At 39.6% G+C, this 21,453-nt stretch overlaps 2 protein-coding genes across 3 annotated transcripts; both read right to left on the bottom strand.

Annotated features, from left to right (window-relative positions):
* Positions 1-333: 333 nt before the first annotated feature.
* csad (cysteine sulfinic acid decarboxylase) lies at positions 334-6,138 on the bottom strand. The gene is given in 15 exon segments (XM_028583043.1): positions 334-705; positions 878-967; positions 1,057-1,108; positions 1,539-1,738; positions 1,827-1,908; positions 2,058-2,122; positions 2,230-2,346; positions 2,540-2,594; positions 2,931-3,010; positions 3,130-3,352; positions 4,350-4,429; positions 4,431-4,441; positions 4,524-4,650; positions 4,731-4,912; positions 5,580-6,138. Coding segments are annotated over 15 exon segments (1,563 nt in total). The 5' UTR covers positions 5,605-6,138; the 3' UTR covers positions 334-531.
* A 3,206-nt stretch (positions 6,139-9,344) lies between these two features.
* zgc:174906 (uncharacterized) lies at positions 9,345-11,421 on the bottom strand. 2 transcript variants are annotated; one of them, XM_028583917.1, is made up of 4 exons: positions 11,290-11,421; positions 10,199-10,526; positions 10,025-10,099; positions 9,345-9,937 (listed from the first exon to the last, which is right to left on the bottom strand). In XM_028583917.1, exons 2-4 carry the CDS (start codon positions 10,512-10,514, stop codon positions 9,657-9,659), a joined length of 672 nt encoding a protein of 223 aa, XP_028439718.1. In that variant the 5' UTR covers positions 10,515-10,526; positions 11,290-11,421; the 3' UTR covers positions 9,345-9,656. The 2 variants fall into 2 exon arrangements, with proteins under 2 accessions (XP_028439718.1, XP_028439719.1); XM_028583918.1 differs by having other exon boundaries at positions 10,199-10,516.
* Between the last annotated feature and the right edge of the window lie 10,032 nt (positions 11,422-21,453).

Raw genomic sequence — 21,453 nt, 5'->3', positions numbered from 1 at the left:
TTGTTAGATTAAAACATAATCCATGAACTATTTTAAATTTACAAATTTAAATAACCTTAAGCCTTCATTGTTGAACTGAAGCCTTTTGTAATAAAAAAATGTACAGTATGTGATGATCATTTAAATGAATGAAGAGTGCCACGGACCCCACTTTGAGAAAATCACGGTTTTGTAGAACAAAACAAGTCAAATATAAAAGAATACATCCCAACAAATGATAGGGTAGTAATTCTCCAATGTTGCAAAAAATGGTTTTAAAAAAAGTGTCTGACAGACTGATTTCACAAAGGTTGTTTAATTTATTGGAAATGTTTCAAAAGAATAAAGACCCTCTATTTGTTTATTTATTTATTCATGCATTCAGATTTTGTTCCATGGTTATAGAATCACAGCTGTCTAAACAAATCACATCTTTGAGTTGGTACAATCAAGTTGTTTGTTATCATTTCTGATGTTATAAATGAAGGCTTTGTACACAACCATTCATTTTAGATAGACAATATGTACATCCTATAAGTTGTTTTTCTGTGTTCACAAGTCCTTTCCTAGTCTTTCAATTTCGTCAAGAAAGAAGTCCATATCTTTCTGGGACAGCAGTGGAGAGAAAACAACCATGCGGAAAAAGTTGACCTTGTTTCCCAAAGGTTGGTAGCCCACCATCATGGTGCCTTCTTTTATCATGCGTTCCTTGATGACTGGAGCTACCTATTACCAAACACAAAAACACAAAGAGTTATCGGTTTGATTCAGATGTGTTGCACAGAAGTGGTAAATATTCAAAGACGATGGCCTCCATGTTTTTTGACAAAGCATTCACAGTACAAATAATTAAGAAGTTGGATCTAAGTCAGTCCACTGATGTAAAACAGAAACTTACTTTTGACAGTCTGTCCTGGTAATCTTTATTCTCTTCCTTCCCTCTTATACTGGGTGGTATAAACCAGAAGCATACATTCACAAACTCCGGCTGTACATGGAAACAAACACACAGGTACTCAAGATTTTGCAAGGATAAAACAACCCATTTTTCTCAGTATGCTTGGGATATTTACTTACCTCACGCAAAAGATGAAACCCTTCTCTTTTCTTCATCTGCTCCACCAGATACCTACCAGGAGAGATGTTATGTTTTCACTTTCTGTTGGCCTGGATAAGCTAAACAACTAAAACAACTGCCTCTCATGCTGTGGTATTTATTAAAAAGAAGATTTTAATAATAATAATAATGTTCCTGCTGTACTAGATAGGAATCAATGGTTAGCCAAGATGAGGAAAATAGGGGGAATTAGATGTCAAAAAGTAGCCTACAAGTATCCTTAAAAAATGTTCATTCTTCCTTGATGTTTACATTCAGGAAAAATCAACATCTAAATAGCCAACTCACTAATAAAAAGGGGTAAATTATTTTGACATGCAAAAACAGAAATAGATAAATAGCAGTGCTTTTCAATTAGGCCTCTTAAAGATTAGATCATTTTGAATGTACTTCTTGACTCAACCTATGCCAGGCTCATGTTGTGTTACAGCTGCATGCCTACCTTGCATGGATGAAAGCCTTGTCTACACGATTGGCCAAGCCACTGGAGCCAACAGCTTTCCACATCAACCATAACTTCACACAGTCAACCTTGCGGCTGCACTGTACTGACTTATCCCCAAGATCCAGATTCACATCATAGAATTTGTCTTGCTGGAAGAGGTATGTGGCGTTAGCACTGTGGCACTTCTTCAACAAGTTCTGAGGAAAAGCATAAATAATTGATTGTTAAAGATATTTCAAACATAAACCTTCAATATGTGTATCAGATAATGCTGTAGCCTCAAACCGTGGTATCCTGTAGCAGCAAGGCAGAACACTGCAGGCCAGCCGTCAGCATCTTGTGTGGATTCCAGGCTACTGAATTTGCTCTTGTCACAGACACAGAAAAAAAACACGCCATTAGCTATGTAATGTTTATATCTTTTATATGACCATATCTGTCCAACTGTGTAGCTCTACTCAAAATGTTGCCATCCTCATAATGAAAAATGTATTTTTCTGGCATGCATATTAATACCTGTCAACCCCTTTCATCAAATGTCTGTGTTGTTTGGAAAAGAGCACACTCCCTCCCCAGGCAGCCTGAAACACATGACAGATCAGACAAAACTCTGCATGTTCTTAAATTTGAACAAATACAATAGAAGCTTGTCAACACACATAGATTTGGCTTCTACAGGAGGACTCACGTCTACATGCATCCAGAGCTTGTGTTTCTCACAGACATCAGCTATGTGGTCCAGTGGGTCAAACGCACCCTGCACTGTGGTCCCTGCTGTGCAGCTGACAAGCAAAGGTACAGCACCCTGGTAGAGACAAACTAAAAGTGAACAAAGCTTTCTTGCACTTGTTGCTTTCTGCTTCGCAGGATATACAACAAGTTTTATGATTAGTTATACCTCGTGGATAATCATTGTTAAAACCAATACAAGTGACCCTAAAACCACAACATGCTATATTTGATATATCTGAGTGCTTACTACACGCCAGTGAATTTACCTGAGATTTTGCCAGCTTTATCTTTTCCTCCAGGTCCTCTGGAATCATGCGGCCTCTGAAGCACACAAGAGAGCATATAAAAAGGTATAATTTTGACTATATAGAACCCTGAGATTCATAATACGGCTGCAACTAACAATTATTTTCACGATAGATCTTTTGATAATTGTCTAGGAAAATGTGTGTGTGTGTATGTATTCTATCTGATCAACAGTCCAAAAGATGTTCATTTTACAATGATATAAAATAGAGGAAAGCTGTAAATCCTCACATTTGATGAGATGGAACCAGTTTTTGGCCTTTTTAACCTTTAAGCAATTCATTGATTATGAAAAGTGATGGGCTCATTTATTATCAATGGCTTTTGCTTTTATTATGAAAAATACATTACCCATCATCCACTTTCACCAAGATGATATTGTCTGTCCCAATGCCCAGAAAGGCAGCCCCTTTCTTCACAGAGTAATGGCTCTGGAAAAACAATCATATTTATGTAGAGACAAAACATACACTACAGTGTAATCTTCAATAAATACATTTGATACATCATCATCCCCTCAGACATGCAGTGTTTAATAGCCATTCCTGACCTCTAGCGATGTAAAGATGGTAAGTCGTGGGAGACCCCACAGCCCCTGGCTCTTGACCTCTGGGAAGAGTTGGTAGCGTGCAAGGTTTATGGCGTACATGTTAGAGATGGAACCTCCAGGACAGAAAAGACCATCCCCTTCGGTCCAGCCAACCAGCTGCCGCAGCCCTCTCAGAACCTCGAGCTCCATCAGCACAAACACTGGGGCCACTTCATAGGTGTAGCTGCAATTGACATACAAAATCTGTGATAAGATTGTATGTACAAAACATATGATCACCCAATATGAATATAACTCTATAACAGCAATATAACAATAATTAAAGCTCTCAGTGAGATCAACTGATACAGATTTTTCTGTTAAAGGTCCACTGTGTAGGAATTTCTCCCATCTAGCGTTGAGATCGTATATTGCAATCAACTCTCTCGCACCACGCAGTTCAAAGTACGTATTACATCTACGCTAGCCTTCACACTTCAAAAAGCCGGTCTCTTGCTCTTTTTAATATCCTTTTTCTTTTTCTGGGCGAAGAAGAAGACTCCGGTCCCTGAAATTTGGATTTTGACTATGTGTGGTCCTCCATGTTTCCTTCTTCAAACTTGCAGCACCTGTGAGTTTATCGTGTGACAGCAAAAACGTGAAAGGCGGAGCAGCATGTCCTGTATGTCCCTTGCTGGCTTATTAACGTATTTCAAGATGGCGCATGAATATGGAGCGTCTACCCCAGTTCATGCAAATGCAAATGTTAAATTTCAAGCCAATAGCAATACTTGGAATTGATGGTGGTGGTAAATATTCATGAAAAAGGACACGTTTGTGAACGGTTACACACTGGACCTTTAAGAACCTGCTGTTCTTTGATAAAATCTTCATAAACTAATAAGTATAACTGCATGTATATCAACTTTATTTTTTAAAAATACATTTACGCTCCTATTCTGCATTAGTCTATTGGGAAAATGTTTGTGCCAAAAAGGCATATGTCACTCTTTTTTTTTTAAATGTTGAATAAATATTTTAAAGTGTAGCAATATTGTTTTGGTAGATAGTGATGCTCAATCTGATAACAATAAAAGATAAATATTCAATCAATATTATCGCCCCTCTGGCTCCAAGCCCCTGTGTGCACATGACTAATAAAGACATTGGAGACTGATAGATCCATCCCCTATATAAGGTTGTGTATATATGCTTTAGATGAATATTATGTTGACTCTTACAGGTTTGTGTTGAGAGCCTCAGTGAGGAATCGGCCTGCCAGGGCATGATAGTCAACTCCTGCAAACAGCTGATTAAAAAAAACGTGGGTGACCTGAAAGAAACGAGATAAGTCTCATCATGAAAGAAAAAGGTTCAATCTATTAAAATGTCTCAACTGTCTTTGGCAGTCTTACTTGTCTTGATGCTGTACTTGGCAACATCTTTTACTCTCTGTAGGAGCTTGTGCTGTGGCTCTCCTGTCGCCCTCAGCTCCAGATCTAGCAGCAGAGCCAGCTGCTCCGGCTCTTTCCACTCACAAACCTGCAAGAAAAGCACATGGATAATGAGTTTTGCTGAGAACTCACTGTAATGTGACACCATTGCGACTTCAGGCTTGATACCTTTTGCTTGACATCCGTGCCCTTGCTGAGCACCTCCTCCACTATAATCTTGAAGGCTTCATTCAAGAAGAGTTGCCCCTCTGAGTTGTCAACACAAGGCTCACTCAGGTCATGGGGTTTAGCTGCTTCCTTCCCATTTGTAGCTGGTTCCAAGCCGTTTGTGACTGGTTCCAGCCCGTTTGCTGTTGTTCAGATTCATGTTTTATTGTCATAGAGGAAATTTGCTTTTACAGTCTATAATCAATCAAACACTCAAAACAAGTAAATGCCACCGCTGCGCTCTGAAACCCATTGTTTCCAATGGCTTGCGTGGCGCCACGAAGGCGTTTCGTCTGGTTTCAAACCTTTTTTGGTCGGAAGGCCTATTATTATTATTATTATTTCGCCCAGGATAATAGTCATTCCAATAGTCCTTGCCGCAGGGTTCAGCGCACATCTACAGCGCGTTGCGCCCAAACGTTGAGCCAGGTTTAACTTTGGGCAGGCTGCCGCTGTGTCGAGCAAAACCAAAACGCCGTCGTGGCGCGGCGCAGCCATTGGAAACAATGGGTTTCAGAGCGCAGCGGTGCCGTTAACACTCAGGGGGCAGACGTTTAACATTTAGAAACAAGTTATTAAAAAAAACAAGAACATCAGAACAACACAACACAAGTCTGTAACTGTGTAACTGTAAATGTGCTATTTAAAGCACTGCCTTAAATAGCCCGGCATTAATAGCCCGGCTCAATGTAACACACAGTAGGCCTACAGGCAGTAAAAGCTTACAGTTAGAGCATTTAAACGCAAACAACCACTTCCAAAAGGCAAGAGTTACAAACAACATATACATATATTGCACACTGTACTTACATGAGAATGGTAACATGTTTGCCATATCCACGGTTTTGAAAAGCCGGTGAATCTGGACCCCTCTTTAATTGGTTGCACTAACAAGGCAGACCGCGGAAAAATGGCTGCAGAGCAAAGTGAGAGTGGGGTACAGTTAAAGTGGGAGGGAGTGAACCTTTGCCCCAGTTAAGTTAATCAATGTCTTTTAGTTTGAAAACTCCGGGGTTGCGTTGTACTGGGGTTTTTCCATTTGCACTTCTGCCTACGTGATTGCAGCCTGCATGAGATGAGAGAAAATAATGGAAAAATCCATAGAGTGTCGGCAGAAGAACGGTTCCAAGTCACTCTTCTGGCAAAAAAAAGTTAAACGCCTTTAGTTGGATGGCTATTACATGTTGAAATTATAATTAGTAGGCCTACATGTTGAAATAGAGTTGCCAACCCACGCTTAGCGGTACAACAACCGCTGATTTTCTCACGAATTAAACAAGGTATTGTGCATTTCATTAAATGATTCTCAATGATCTCAACCTGTTTAGCCTACAACTTTATTTTCAAAAGTATCAGACTTATAGAATTTTACAGAGAAGAAAACTCTTAGAGGCAGCCAGCAACTGTGATGAGTTTATTCAGTGTAGTTGTGGCCAGGGCTGGGTTTGTCTGTTAATATGTTTTATAGCATATAGGCTGGTAAAAAAAATAGGTGGGCGGTTAGTAGCCCAGAGGTTAGAAGCCCAAAGGTTGACGGTTCAAAACCCTATATGGCACAAAAAATTGGCCAAATGAAAGCTGGCCTGGCAACCCAAATGCATTCAGGTTTTGGTAGGTATGGACATTTTGAGCATTAAATAGCCTACTTTATTTCCTGCATTCTGGTCAATTTTAAGCACCTATTGTATTTCTACCCTTTTCTGCATCAACTTATGATGGAAATGTCTTTATCTTCTTTAAAATATTTATTCTCCTGTAGATCAACTTTTCTCAGTTAATGTTATCTCTGCTGAGTCAACACACGTAGACATGATTTACTCTTCCCCACTTCTTTTGTATCAGTGTTTCCCGCAGATTAGAAATAAATCACTGACCCTGTCTTTATGCTTGAGCAGCACTGTTGAAGCCTGAAAATATTGTAAACAAATGAATAACATAACTAATTACAGTGGTCGGACTGTTCAGCTCTGTTTCAGACTGATACCTCCGCTTCAGGCTGGTCCTCTTCCTCAATACGTGCATTTTTCAGTGTAAGAGTAAAAAAAATGACATAACATTATTTATAATAAGTTTATTTGATTCACAACTACTGCTATAGTGTTTAGACCTTGACAACCCAGCTGCATTTTACCGCAAACTTCAATCGCTTGTTTGCTAATGAGTTGGGTCGGGACTATAGCCTTTATACTATCGGTAGCTATAGCTACAACCAAATTTGGTTGTAGCACTGCTTATCTATCCTCCTTTGCATGATGTCAAGAGTTGATATCTCAAAAGTCACATCAAGATGTAAGGTACATTTAATTTAAAAGACCAAAATATGTAGAGCAATAGCATGTCAGCATAACTGTTTTGTCTGTAATCATCTGTACACGAGAAATTAGTGTCTTTTTTCACCTGCGTAATATTGCAAAAAAATAAATCCTGTCTTTAAAAAGATGCAGAAAAACTAGCTCATGCATTTGTTACTTCGAGGCTAAACTATTCTTGTTCCTTATTATTATAAGGTTGCTCCAATAAATTCCTCAAAACTCTCCAGTTAATCTAGAATTCTGCGGCACGTGTACTGACAAGAAATTGATCATATATCTCCCGTATTAGCTTCTCTGCACTGGCTCCCTGTAAATACAGAATTTAATTTAAAATCCTTCTCTTTACCTACAAATCTATGAATGGTCAGGCAAGGTTAAAGAGCTCAAAAACTGTCACATCCAGTTCCTGCTCTTAGTTCATGTTTTGTTTGTTTCCCTGATTTCCTGTTTTATTTTGTTAACTTACTGTCTGTCTCTGTTTCAGGTCACTTGTCTTCCCGTCTTTGTCTACCTTCCTGCCTATGTGATTACCCTCCCTTCCTTAATGTGTGTCACCTGTGTGTAATCGTCTTCCCCTGTCCCAGTGCATATACATACTCACCTTGTGTCATTCATTAGCTGCCAGATTGTTGTAGTACCTTGTGTGTCTCACTCTCCAGCGTTATCCCTAGTGTTTCTTTCCCCATTTTGCAAACCTCTAGCTTGTATTTTTGACCACGTCTTTTGCCTACCGATTTTGTAACCTTCACCTGGATTGTAGCCTACTCTGTACAATAAAGCTCCATTACCTTTTACTCTCTGCTCTCAGTTGTGCTTTTGGGTCCACTGTTGTTCCGTGACAGAAAACTGTATTACTCCACTAGAACACTGCTCTCCCAGGATGCAGTTACTGGTGGTTCCTATCTCAAAAGAGGAATGAGAGCCAGAGCCTTCAGCTACCAAGCTCCTATCCTGTGAAACCAGCTCCCAGTTTTGGTTCAGGAAGCAGACCCATCACCACATTTAAGGCCACATCCTTTTGTGCCTGTCATCATCTACGGTAGTTTAAAGTCATGCACAGGGCCCTTATATCTAAATCCAAATTATCTTGATGCTATCCCGAGGTGAACCCCTGCTGTGACAAATGTAAAATAAGTGAAGCCTCCTTTATCCACATGCTCTGGACTTGCCCTAGTCTGGAAAAAATCTGTAGGGAGGTCTTTTTAAATGCTATCTAAAGTCCTTAACATTATTCTAAAGCCTAACCCTTTGGGGGCCCTCTTTTACACTAGGATGATGTGCGCCTGACTCCATCTAAATGTTGCACTCTGTCCTTTGCTTCTCTCCTGGCCAGGCGTGCGATACTGCTAAAATGGAAGGACGCTGCTCTGTCTACCCACAGTCACACAGTGGTTAAGGGACATTACGTCTTACAAATCTCAGTTTTTATATTATCCGTCATAGAAAAGTAGTATAAGTTGATCCTTGACCTTAGCCCAATATCTTAAGGGGCTTTACAATCTGTACGGCATACAACACCCTCTATCCTTAGATAGCTTATTGGAGTGAGGAGTTGCAGCGTACGCCTAGACCGGCGGGGCAGGGTGTATAGCTGCAGACACAGCACCCCTATCATATAATTAATAATATATTGAGAGTAGAGGGAAGCAGGCCAGTACAGCCCAATCCGGTTGGGGAGAGTTCTTGCCCGACCAGGCTCCACTCCTTAACATGCCTCTCTTAGTTATACTGTTATAATTCTAGACTGCCGGGGAAATTCCTTCCTTCCTATGACACAATGAGCTGCTCTCTCTTTTCATTGTTTTCTTTAGTGTGCATCCTTGTCCCAGAAATGCTTGTTACTAACCTAGCTCGGGGGAGTTTACTCCCTGGGGTCCATTTGTTTCTTTTTTTGCCCAGAATATTTCCGTGTCACCAAGATCTGGATCCTGCTACGCGCTGCGATGCCCTGCTGTGTCCGGCTGCGTCCTGCAGCATCCACCCACGCACTGCTGTGCCCTGCTATGACAACTACCGTTGTAGTCACTGTTCTATTATCTTTATTATGACTATTATTGCCACTGTTCATCTCCCACTCAACTGGCCCCGTCAGACACTGCCTACCAAGAGCCTGGGTCTGGCGAGGTTTCTTCCTAAAAGGGAGTTTTTCCTCGCCACTGTCGCAACAGCCACTGCTTGTTCTTGGGGGAATTACTGGAATTGTTGGGGCTTTGAAAATTTTAGAGTGTGGTCTAGACCTACTCTATCTGTAAAGTGTCTCGAGATAACTCGTTATGATTTGATACTATAAATAAAATTGAATTGAATTGAATAGATAGAATAGACCAACATAGTAAAATTAGAGTATGGACAATCTGGATGACAAAAATATAAATAGATTGTAAACATAGGCTATATAAAGAACCTTGAACAAAAGGCCTCAGTGGTACTAAATGGAACTGTGGGGTCATTCCATACTAAAGTCTTCAAGTATTGTTTTTTCCTGATATGGAATGACAGTCTATATGATGAGAAACACACTCATTCTGAGTAAAAACAGGGTTTCAGTCCCAGCAAGTACCAGAGAGTGACGGCCTCAGTCAGTCTCCAACAGAGAGTCGATGCTTTCAGGTGGCAGCGCCCAGTCTTCCTGACTGAGCAGCAAGTGCAGGTGAGCAGCAGTGGCTTTTTCCCTCTGGCAGGTGCTCCAGTAGCGCAGCATGGCAAACACTCGCTCTACATGGAGCGAATGGTCCTCTGCAATCTGTTCCAGCTTTACGGAGGGGATGTCCAGAGCCAGTCTGCCAATCTCCCTCCAAGATCTGCCAATGGTACGAGCCACGGTCATCAGCTGCTTCTCCTTCACTAAGCGAGAGCCTGTGCAATGATACAGAGGCAGGTACAGTAGGTGAAGGTCTCTACAATGTTTTAAAGGGAAAAAGCTTTGAGTGTAGTGTGACCCACCTTTGGTGTAGATCTTTTTGGATGGAATGGTCTCTTGCAAGTCAGGAGCTGTTTCTCTCTTTCTTGATGTTTCGCCTTTTCATTGTAAATAGAGAAAACGTTTATATTTCACATGGAAATCTAACAGTATTTCACAATGCGATTGCTGACCATACTTAAAAGACTTTGTCCTACCTGAAGACAGTGTGTTGACTGGCAGATCCTTAATGAAGCAAAGCCTTGGGAAGGTTTCCTGCAGGGCCTGGTCGTTCAGAAGTTCCAGCAGACCCCGTGCTGCTTCAGGACCTCTCTGGATGATGTGATCCAGCAGGTCTGTCACCTTCTCACTAGGAACACGGCAAGCTTTCACCTGCTGGTAGCCGTGAGCAGACAGCAAACAGCGAGAGTCTGCATGCTGCAGGACAAAATCGGCATCGGCACTGAGAATGTCTATCAGCTTGATCTTCTGGCTTCTGAGTAGCTGGATTACTGCTGCTGGTTCCACAGCCATGACTGAGTATCATTTAAATGAGAAATAAACTGATTAGGCATTCTTTTAATGGAAGCACACATGAAATCTGAAATAATTGCAAAAACAATTTTTGAATACATTGTGACAGTTCAACAAAACTCAGTTGTACTGCTGGAACATTCACTATTTGAGTTACACTTCCAAAGCCACTACAAGTCCTCTCCAGTGATTTGTTAATGACCAATAAGCAGCCAGTCTGTCAAAATATAACCTATATTAATATCTTGTTGCAAGTAGGCTAACTGTCTCTACTAGCACAATTACCGATTGTTTGTGAAAGTAGGTAGCTTTGGTCATGAAGAATTTCAAGTGTTATAAATACATAATTATCTATTTACGTTCAAGTAACGACTGATGTTGACTATCAATCTTCAGCAAATCAACAAGAGCTAAAATGGGCGTATTTATATATACAATATAATATTCTAAGGGGGAAAAACTTAATTCAAAATAATGTTTATATGTTAAAGAGCTCAAAATTTGTTTTATTTTAACACAATATTATTTACATTCTAAAACTACATTAAAACAATATGTACTGTATGTGTCAGCAGTCCAATGCTCAATATATGTATTATATGCATAGACAGTATATAAGAAGAATATAAGGTTACAATACAAGTCTGGACTTCCTGGTTTCCTGTCGGCTACCATTCAGCGTGCACAGCATCTGTTGTCGTTCAGCTCCAGATGCGCCTCACACTCTCTTAAGGCAAGTACGGCTTTTACTGTGTTACCCATAAGCCTCTCTTACCATTTATTGTAACAGCTGGAGTATTAGAAAAACACACGATCAAACAAAAACAGCTGTTTGCAGACAGACTGAAAACATTTTCTTCTGTTTACATGATCACATGCACCATGCTCCTTTTATTCCCGCTGCTTTATCTTCTTTGTCTATTTTCGACAGACTGCATCCTAATGCCATGCATTACATTGCAGTGGAAAAACTTCTTTCCAGCATTTCTTTTCTGTGTGCTTCCATCCAGTGGCTGGAGGATTTAACTGCAGTCATCTGCCAAGGCTGTGAGGATTTGGTGACACCTGGTGGAATTGATTACACATTGCACTAGTAGTGAGGGAAGCACTCAGGGGGCTTTTATTCAAGGTAAAACTGTAATAACACAATGTTTAAATAAAGATAAGACTTTATTGATTCACATGGCAGAACAGAGACAGGCTATGAGCTTAGAAAGCAGATAAAAAACTATTTGAATGAAACAAATAAGAAAAGAAAATAAGAGATTGAAGGAATTATGAGTGAGATTAAAAAAAGCTATCAAATAATATGTTGATATAAAAGTACAATAATAACAATATAGTAGCAATATAATATTGTTACATAGTGATATAAATATTATAATGCAATATAAAATGAAATTGTATTATAGATATGTTACTACTACTTGTACTACGCCTGAAAAAAAATATATATATAAATGAAGAAAAGAAGAGAATAATGCTATGTGTAATGCTGTTTTGCTGAAATGAACACATATCCAGGAGACAAACACTGACTGTTGTTGTTATTCATTTAAATTGTTAAACTGTAAACTAAATGGCTTCTTGTCTTCTGGGCCTCGAGAAGCTCAAACATTCATGTCAACACCGAGAAACGTGTTGTTGTTTAAACAGTGGAAGTGGAATGCTGTAGACATGGAAATAAGTATTTGATAGTTTTATTTGAGCAGAAAAGATTCACTGAATGAATACCAAACAGAAGATGTGTGTGTGTGTTTACAGGTACATGCACGGCCATGTGAATGATGTAGTTTAGTGAATCATTTCCTCCCCAGGCCTCTGACTGTTACCGAACAACAATTATCAGCCGCCACCGGTCACACGTCTGCTTAGCCTGTTTACTCAGTTTCTCTGGGAAATGACAAATCAATATCTTATTCCTGGACAGATATTTGCTTTGTGTGAGAGGAAAAGCCTCTCGAGCCCATTTCATCCACACACAGTATACACTCTGAATCACTGTTTGTATTAGCTGTCTGAATAAATCCAGTTTTCTCTCTGCATACAGTGGGAGGAAAGAGTGGAGAGAACCATCCTTTATTCTTATTGTTTATTCTTACCACCCAGGTGAGACTGCTGTATGAGACAATTCATCTACCGTAATGTACTTATGATGACTTTATTATGCTATAAATTTGCATTATGTTCAGACTTGATCTTGAGAAGATACATTGTGAAGACTTACACAGTGATCTACTGATCTAAGAAAATATGCACATGTTGACACACTGGTGAGCTTTCAACTCCAAATGCTGTATAATGTGCCTGTGAAATGTGCACTCAGTCATTTTGCATTAAATCACTGCAACACAAGTGGAGCATGTTCTGTATGGAATATGAAAATGAACCTACTCTGCCGCTGATCGAGCAGGATCCCACTCATACTCTTCTGCTTTTCAGGCCCCATCGCGTTCTCTATCAAGTGGTAAACTCCATTTGTATGTGCATGCTAGTGGTGGATGGTATAATAGCTTGGACACTCCACTGTGCTGATGGAGAATAATGTAGTTTCCTTATGAGTGGCTTTGACTCCATTCTACAGACCTCTGCACCTGGAAAATTGGGATTTTGTAGAAGTGTGTGTGTGTGTGTGTGTGTGTGTGTGTGTGTTTATTTATGCATGTATACAATTCAAGAGTAAGCCGGTGCAGCAGCTTATCTCCTCCACGCCTAACGATAAATTAAATTTACATGTAAAGTAACAGACGGGGGAAATCGCTCTTACCGACAGTCTTTAGCACTCTGAACCGCAACGGAGAAAATGAAGTTGGGTCTACATTTGCTTTCACAATACACAAGTATGGACTTTTGTGTGGATACAAAGAAACAATTGTGCACTAAAATGGAACTCCTTTACAAGAAAGAGGTGGTGAAATTCTTCATAAAATAGACTTTTCTCCTTTGAATAAGCATCCACTTTACAAATAGCTTCAGACACAACTCCTTTGTTATATTTCCGACATTTGCAAGGATTCTACATGAAAGCTCCTCCCTCAGAACTGGTATGGTTTTATATGATGAAAGAGGCTTCACCTTTTTGTATGAATAGACTCTCCCATGTAGAATTTTTTATTTGCTATAGCTGACTGTAGTTCAGCTGGCACACAGTGGCCTTAGAGAGGTGACCCCCCCACTCTCAGGGTGAATGGAGCAGCAGCGATGGGACAGCCATGCATTTGAGTGACTCTGACATGTCTGTTTGTTTAACATGCATTATATATGAAAGACCAGAGTGAAAGGATGAAAGAGCATGGGAGCAGGGCAGCAGAACAGAGACAGGGAGGAAGAGAGAGGGGCAAAGGGAAGCAGCTGTTTACAGTAGAGTGGAAACATACTGTAGGTGGAAAGCTTCAGTTTCTTGCAAAAAGAAGCTAAATTTAGTATTATGACAGAAGAATAAGAGCAAAGTAGTCCTACAGAAAAGTAGAAAAAGAGATTTCAGTAAGGCTCAACTCAGAGCGCCTTAATAATGCTATCTGAGATGATATTATCCTTACTTTTAGAGGAAAGAAAGTTGTAATATGGTATAAAGGCAGGATAACCATCCATTATCATTCAGCATGTCATATGCATTCTTTCAAATTAAGCATATATGAAGCTGTTATTCATTATGGGAAGGAGACAGTTTGCGGAGGACTTATAGGTTGAGCCCGTAATGTAATTGACTGGTCCATCAGCGCGGTAGAAGTGTACATAATTTAAGTGTGTGTGCTCCTCAGCACCCTTCCTTTAGAGAGGAAACTGAAAAATGGCAAATATAAAGGCATTTTCCTCCCTTTAAGTCTAATGAATGGAAAAGACAGTGAGTCTGACTGACACATTCTCAGACTGCATTAAAGCCACGGAGGAGCTGCTGGAGAAATTGGATGAATGCAGGAGAAAGTGTGTGTGTGTGTGTGTGTGTGTGTGTGTGTGTGTGTGTGTGTGTGTGTGTGTGTGTGTGTGTGTGTGTGTGTGTGTGTGTGTGTGTGTGTGTGTGTGTTTTTAAGCAGGAGACTGTGAGATCATCACAGTTGAAGTCACTGGACTTGGGGAGAGGAAATTGTCAGATGATGTCAGCACGTTATACCTGCTGTAATTCAATGAAGTCACCCGTCAGAGATGTGTCGAGACACTGTTTACAGGATTCAGCAACCATTCAAATCTGCATCATCACATCAAATGCAAAGGAACAAAGTGAGCTAAAGATGGGAGAGAGCAAATTGATGTGTGTTTACTGCAGTGTGAGTCGACCCCTAGAGGGAGCTGTTATCATTCTAAAGTATTATTTGAACCCCTCACTCCTTTTGGATAATTTCAGCCATAAAGCTCAGACCTGCCTCACCCCAAAAGCATCTCTGTTTTTAGACATGACACGACGCATGTAAATACATCCTGAGCTCCCGCAAGAAACCCAGAGGCAAAATGGACCCACACTGTGCTGGCTTTTAGGTCTGGTTAGGACTGTCCTAAATTATGTTCCCTCTGTGTGGGAACTGGAGTGACCCTAGACCTTCTGAGGTCTGAATCTAAAAGTGTAGTGCTTTCCAAGTACATCACACCTAACCTTTTGATCCAAGCGAGGGCCTCTGTTGTGACAACGACTGAACATTGACTCACATGTTCTATCTTCTAATGCATTTAGGGTCCTTGTGGATTTGCAGCAACATGAACAATAATGACAATGCCGGCCTGGTTTAAACTTACAAGGAAAAGCTGTCCAGAATGTCTTCCCACTGCTGTTGAGTTTCTAAAGAGATTTATTAAATAATTGTTACTCAAGTCAATGGGGACATCATCATTTTTACAGAATTCCCAGATAACAACCTATGTCTATATAATCCAGTCTTTCTCTGTGGTTTCCTAACAGGTTCACCACTCATTGCATCACAAACATGATCCTGTTAATCTGTATTGCATATTGTGAATGGTTGTTATGCATGCTTGATATTAGTCACAGTAAGGCAATATCAGCAGTTTCATCTGTCACAAGAAACATTTCCAAGTTGTTCCTTCTGGCGTTTAGTTAATCACTGTATTCGGCAGTCTTAGAAATGTCCATAGATTGGTAGTACGAGGTTTGCTGACACTCTTGAAGTGCAGATGCACTTGCAACTGATTTGTCATCATATTTTAAGAATTCACTGCCACCTGCCTGTGCCCCTATTCAAAGCTCAAGAGTAATGGAAATATGACAAAATACTCAAGTGTTTGAGGTTGTATTATCTATTTATGCTTGCTGGTTATTTAAAAGTGTGAACATAGATTAGTATTGTGGTATTGTGTGTGTGTGTGTGTGTGTGTGTGTGTGTGCGTGTGTGTACTTGTGGCTGAATTTACTTGCACGCTATTTAGCTTGCTTATGATTAATGATTTTCTGAGGTCGGATACAGAGAACAAAAGCAAACAAGGTTTAGTTTTTCCAGTTACGTACTGCATGCACTACACAAACAAAAGCACTCATCTACATCTACCTACTTATTTGAATTGGTAATATTTTTTGGGCTCCAATGAATAAGTTCACAGAAGTATTGGTTTTATTTGTAGACTTCATGTTCTCATAAAAACCTTTTGCAGGCAAATGGGGAAATACAGAGAATAGAAAGGAATTATTATTGAACCAACTGCTTGCATTGCCTTCAGCTATATTTTGTCTTGTTCCATCAAGTGAATATATCAGTAGTTTTCAAGGCTTATATTATCCTCAGTGTTCATCATCAACTGAAAGAATCCCTGGAACTTTATTGATCTGATCAATACAGGAAAACAGGGCTGTTTGTGACAAACTCAAACCCCAGGCAGTTACTTTCTTTTCTGTCATAAAAATTATATAACCAAGCAAATTGTCTCTCATTCTTTCCAGTCAGCTACCACCATAACCTGCACACAATCATTTCTGTTGCACTTACTACATGCTAATATCCCCATTAGTTCCGGAAAACAGCAAATTTGACTAGGTTAAAGAAGTCCACTTAACATATGCTGGGTGAGTTTTTCCCTTGTGCTTTTTAACAAATCCTGCTCTAGCAAAGCTAATTAAAGCACTAGGAAACAGGGGAGATGACTTTGAGTGATTTACATATGTGTGAGTGTGTATGCTGTAGTGTTTGTGTTGTGTGTACATCAAAAGCTTGGAGGTGGTGTTCCTGTCTCTCTGATTTTAAGTTTGTGACAGCCCTCACTCTCTCCTGCTGTGTTTTCACTGCATACTGGTGTGAATATGTGTATTTGTGCATATAATAATTGGTGGCAGTCCAGATATTGCAGTGATTCACATTTGAGTGTTGTGTCACACCCAACATCCCCAGCAGGAGGAAGTCTCCTAACTGATTCAATAGAAAAAAGCTTTGCTTGAAAACCTTGGGGGAAAAAAGAGACGGATTAAAGTTGGAAAAAATATATAATATATTTTTTATAATCAGATATTTTGGAGTATTTTATTCATCATTGTCTCCATATTTATTTTGAACGCCCTCACTTTATGGCATTATTGAATTTTGATGACAGATGCTGATGCAGATATTTTTAGACCAATTCGCTGATTGCTGGTATATTGTGACAAAATTCCATATCTGTAAATGTAAGTTTTATAAGTGTTTGTTCCAGAAATTGTTTCTCAGAATGGCTGAAAATCCTCTAAAATAACCAATGAATTTGCTTTAGTTGGGTTATACATTCTTTAAACCAGGTCCTAATCTTACCTTGGGTTGCTGGCACACCCTTGAATATATTTATATATGAATAATCAATTAATGAATAAGGAAACCAAATAAGGGAAAACAGAGTTGCACATTGATGTGTGATGTGTTGAAGATGCAAGCTCAGGGGCCAGGGCTGAAAATCAGTCCAGTGTGGTCCCCTAGTTTCTAATCAGTGCATGCGTATTTGTTCCAGAAACTCAGTAGTAAAGACAATGAATGAGTAACTAAGCAAATACATAAATGTAGAACATGTTCATGTATCACAGTGGTTCTGGCTGGTTAAATTTGAAAAAGTGAATAAAAAAGTGAAATTGTATTGGTCTTCTTTGTAGCAGTTACATTTTCCTTGGCATGTGAGTATGTGTTTACCTCTGCACCCACACATATTTACTGAAAAACTGTACCCTTGCCATTCCTATAGATCTCCATGCTATAACCAGACAATCACTTAGTGTCTGGCTGTGGCCTGCAACCCACAGATTGCACTATTCCTCCCTTGGCTACGGGAATGGAGTATTATGCAACGAATGGCCTACCTCAGGTCATTAAGATGCCCTCACTCAGCAAAACTGGCACATCTGCGTGTGCTGATCAGCCTTGCCCTGTGGTTGGTGGAGGGATGATAACTGCACGCTAATTAAAAAGCCATTCATTGGAGTGAAAGGCCAATTAAAGGCCTAATATTTGATAAGGCTCTCAGTTCACTCAGCAGCAAGCCCACCTGGGAAGTATTTATTAAATATTAATGGAGACCGTAATTAATATCCAGGGTGGATTAATGTGCAACCGAATATCATTCATATTCACAGAGAGGGGGAGGGAGAGAGAGGAAACAAGTACAAGTGAGAGACAGATATGTAACTCAGTATTTTGCTTTGGTAGGCTAAAGTGAACACAAGAGGCTGTTATACAGGATTGTCATCAATCCAGATTGTTGCTGCCGTGGAGCATGACAATTCCTTTTCCACAGACTGCAAAAAATTGTAGCAGAAATGTTCAGATTCCTTGTCCCAGTTCACATTTTCTAAATATAGCAGCCAGTTAGATCTTGGTTAGGGTGTTTGTGTCACTGTATATTCACAGTGATGAGCCACATATATAGTGCATTTGTGTTTGTATGTTTGTAAATGAGCTTTGTGTGTGTCTGTTGCTGTTTCTGTTTTGATATTACGTTCTATATTTTACTGAATACTAAGCGTACAGGAACTAGAATGCAATATGCACAATGTAATACATAGGAACATAATGTAAAGTAATGTAATGATTTGACTTTCACATCCAAGTGCAAGGGACCCTTTTAGCAACTAAGGAATTTTTTGTTTGTTTTCTTATTCAGATTTATCATGGAATGAAAATTAAATGTACATTTTCAAAACTGCTCTTCTCCTTCCACCTTGTTTTCTGTCACATTCATCAGAAAATGTCCTTTGACCAGGTTGTGCTAAGGGAACACAGAATGATAGGGCAGTTCAGATGTTTTAGGCCCCATCAGCTCCACACTTGGATTTCACTTAAATCACTGGTCATTTTGTATTATGGTGTGACTTGTAGATTGGTAAAGTCATGGCCAAAGACTCCTCACATGGCCAAAGACTCCTCACATATCTCTTCAACCTTTCCTATTGTGCACAAAATGTAAGGCAAGGCAAGGCATGTTTATCTTTATATCACATTTAATAAACAAAGTCCATTCAAAGTGTTTTATATAAAACATAAAAAGCATGAACATACAAAACCAATTAAACAGAAAATAAGACAATGTATACATAAATATATAGATACATTTAAAAAAAATTACAATAGATTTAAAATACTTAAGAAGTGCAGAATTACAAAACTATCTTTAAAAAATCTTTATATGACCTCGGCAAAAACAGTGGCAAAGTTTTAGGCCTCAGTTTAAAAGCAAAATGAAATTACACTTTAGGCCTCTATTTCACTTATTTTTTCCCTGACTGAACCGACATTGAACCAACTACAAAATACAAAATATCCATTCTATTAATATAAGTATTCGGAAACAGCCTGTGTTTAGCCCTCTTCTGTAAAGTCCCCGTCTGGTTTTGTGACTGTGTCAGTGTGTTCTATTAGAGTGACTGTCCTTGCTTCTGTCCGTCAGAAACTGCCCTCTATTTATAAGTTGTACTTTTTTTTAAACTGTGTCCTCCTGGTCACTGAACAGCACAAACCTTGGGAGAGACACTCCCTGTGTTCCTTCTCAACTGAGGACAGGCCAAGTTGAACTGTTGATAACGTACCTGGCAAAATGATTTCCCCCTGGAACCGGCCTCCTGCTCCACTTTTCTTTTTACAAATAGCTTTGTTAACTACTGCTGCTTTCAGCCGAGACCGTGATGATGGTTTTCTTTCATTTTATTTTTATTTTGATGAGCTGTTTTGGTTTACTTTTGACATTGTTTACAGCCCTTCCACAAGCCATTAGGAAATATGTAGTGTGTTTCATTACAGATGGCTGCTCTATTCGCCAAAACTAATAGATATGGTCACAGAGGAAGGATATGCCAATGCCACTAAATGTGCTAAAGCTAACAATATATTGGATTGGTGGCAGGATTAAGGTTACAGCTAAAGGTTGATGTTAAAGTTACAATCTAAAATGGTGAATAGGGATAAAATTGATAGTGTTTAGTGACTATTATCCACAGTAGACTGTGTCAGATGTTTACCAGTGGCAAAAAGGAGGAAAACAGATAATTCAGTGACCACACAAACACACCACACAAGTGATATTATCTTATCTGGTTGTTCATTTATTTCCTAGTGTGTGCGTGATCTTGACATGACTGACATATGGGCACACTTGTCTGTGTGTGATCATGATGGATGATGTTGGTAGTATACACTGTGTGGGGGGAGAACTGACAATAATACTATGAATAATACACATGCCTCCACCTGTGTTATTTAAATGCTCCATTAATAATAAAAAGACACTGATCATGAGCTCTACACCAGTGCATCTATATATTACTGTAGTTGCACACACTGGGCTTTTGGGGCATAGAATAGAGTGAGTGAATTTGTGTGTGTGTGTGTGTGTGTTTAAATGGATTGGTGTTTGTAGTTCCAGAAAGTCTGATTAAAGCTGACATTGTTTCATGTAACTAAATTAGAAGGCAATTAGCTGATTTATTGCCTTTTATCTGTCAATCCTTGAAATGTCATTCTGTTTACTGTAAGTCTGCAAACAACAGACTCAGAAGCAGCAAACCGGGCAGAGTGTTATATGCCTCAATTTGAGGAGAGTCTTAGTAAATAGTAATCGCTTCAATAATAGATGTGTGTGTTTTGCGCGTGTTTTGTGTGTGTGTGTGTGTGTGTGTGTGTGTGTGTGTGTGGCTTTATTGGTCAATAAAATGCTCAGGCCTGAGCTTGAATGTAAATGTATTTTTTCTGTGGTCACTTTGTCGTATGTGCATGAGTGTGTGTAGCAGTATTAAGGCCACCATATCCAGTAAATCAGTCGAACATAGCAGACAGAGAACTATGCTGAAACCTCACTGTAGAGCAGCTGCAGAGCTAAGAAGGATGGGTGGGGGTGGGGGCTATTAAAGGATATAAAGTAAGAAAAGGAGGGATGGCGAAAGGAAATCAGCAGGAAACTGTTGAACGGCGCTCAGATCAATACTAATAACCACACAGAGAAACTTCCTCTCATCCCTAATAACTCAAACAGAGGAGAGAGATGGAAGCACACATTGTGAAGAGAGAGGAACATCGAGGCTGTTAGAGGAGAGGTGGAAGAAAGGAAAAATGAATGTGAAGTTCAAATGTGTCTGTTTTGTGATCTCTGTTGGCCTCTTGCTTTCTCATTCTCTTTCTTTCTGTTTAATAAGAGGGCAGGGCGAACAGACGGCCATGTTTGAGGCACCACTTTATCACAGTGGAAACGCAGTGCCACCCATCTCCTCTTGCAGCCCTCACTGAGCTCACAGAGCAGATTAGAGAAATGTGTGTGTGTGTGTGTGGAGTGTTGGAGTGCCATACAATTTGTGGAGAATTAGATTTTTCTAAAAGCATCTCTCAATAAAAGGCTGCTGAATGCGTTTGCCCTAATGGCCTGCCATTTTATATTTCTTTAATGAAGTTACAGAAGAGGAGAAAATGGTCAACCCGCTGTGCTCCTCTACACACACACTTTCTAAGCTGAGGTGCAGACATTAACCTCAGCTAATTCTGTGTGCCAGAGAGAAACT

This window comes from Perca flavescens, chromosome 7 (assembly GCF_004354835.1).
Source record: "Perca flavescens isolate YP-PL-M2 chromosome 7, PFLA_1.0, whole genome shotgun sequence".
Taxonomy (NCBI): Eukaryota; Metazoa; Chordata; class Actinopteri; order Perciformes; family Percidae; genus Perca; species Perca flavescens.
The sequence above is the reverse complement of the archived record's forward strand: the minus strand, read 5'-3'. Positions and strand labels throughout refer to the sequence as shown.

Coding starts and splice junctions, on each gene's coding strand:
- zgc:174906 (XM_028583917.1), bottom strand. CDS start 10,514: ATGGCTGTGGAACCAGCAGCAGTAATCCAGCTACTCAGAAGCCAGAAG. Junction 10,100..10,198: donor AGTCAACACACTGTCTTCAG/GTAGGACAAAGT, acceptor TACAATGAAAAG/GCGAAACATCAAGAAAGAGA. Junction 9,938..10,024: donor CAAAAAGATCTACACCAAAG/GTGGGTCACACT, acceptor ATCATTGCACAG/GCTCTCGCTTAGTGAAGGAG.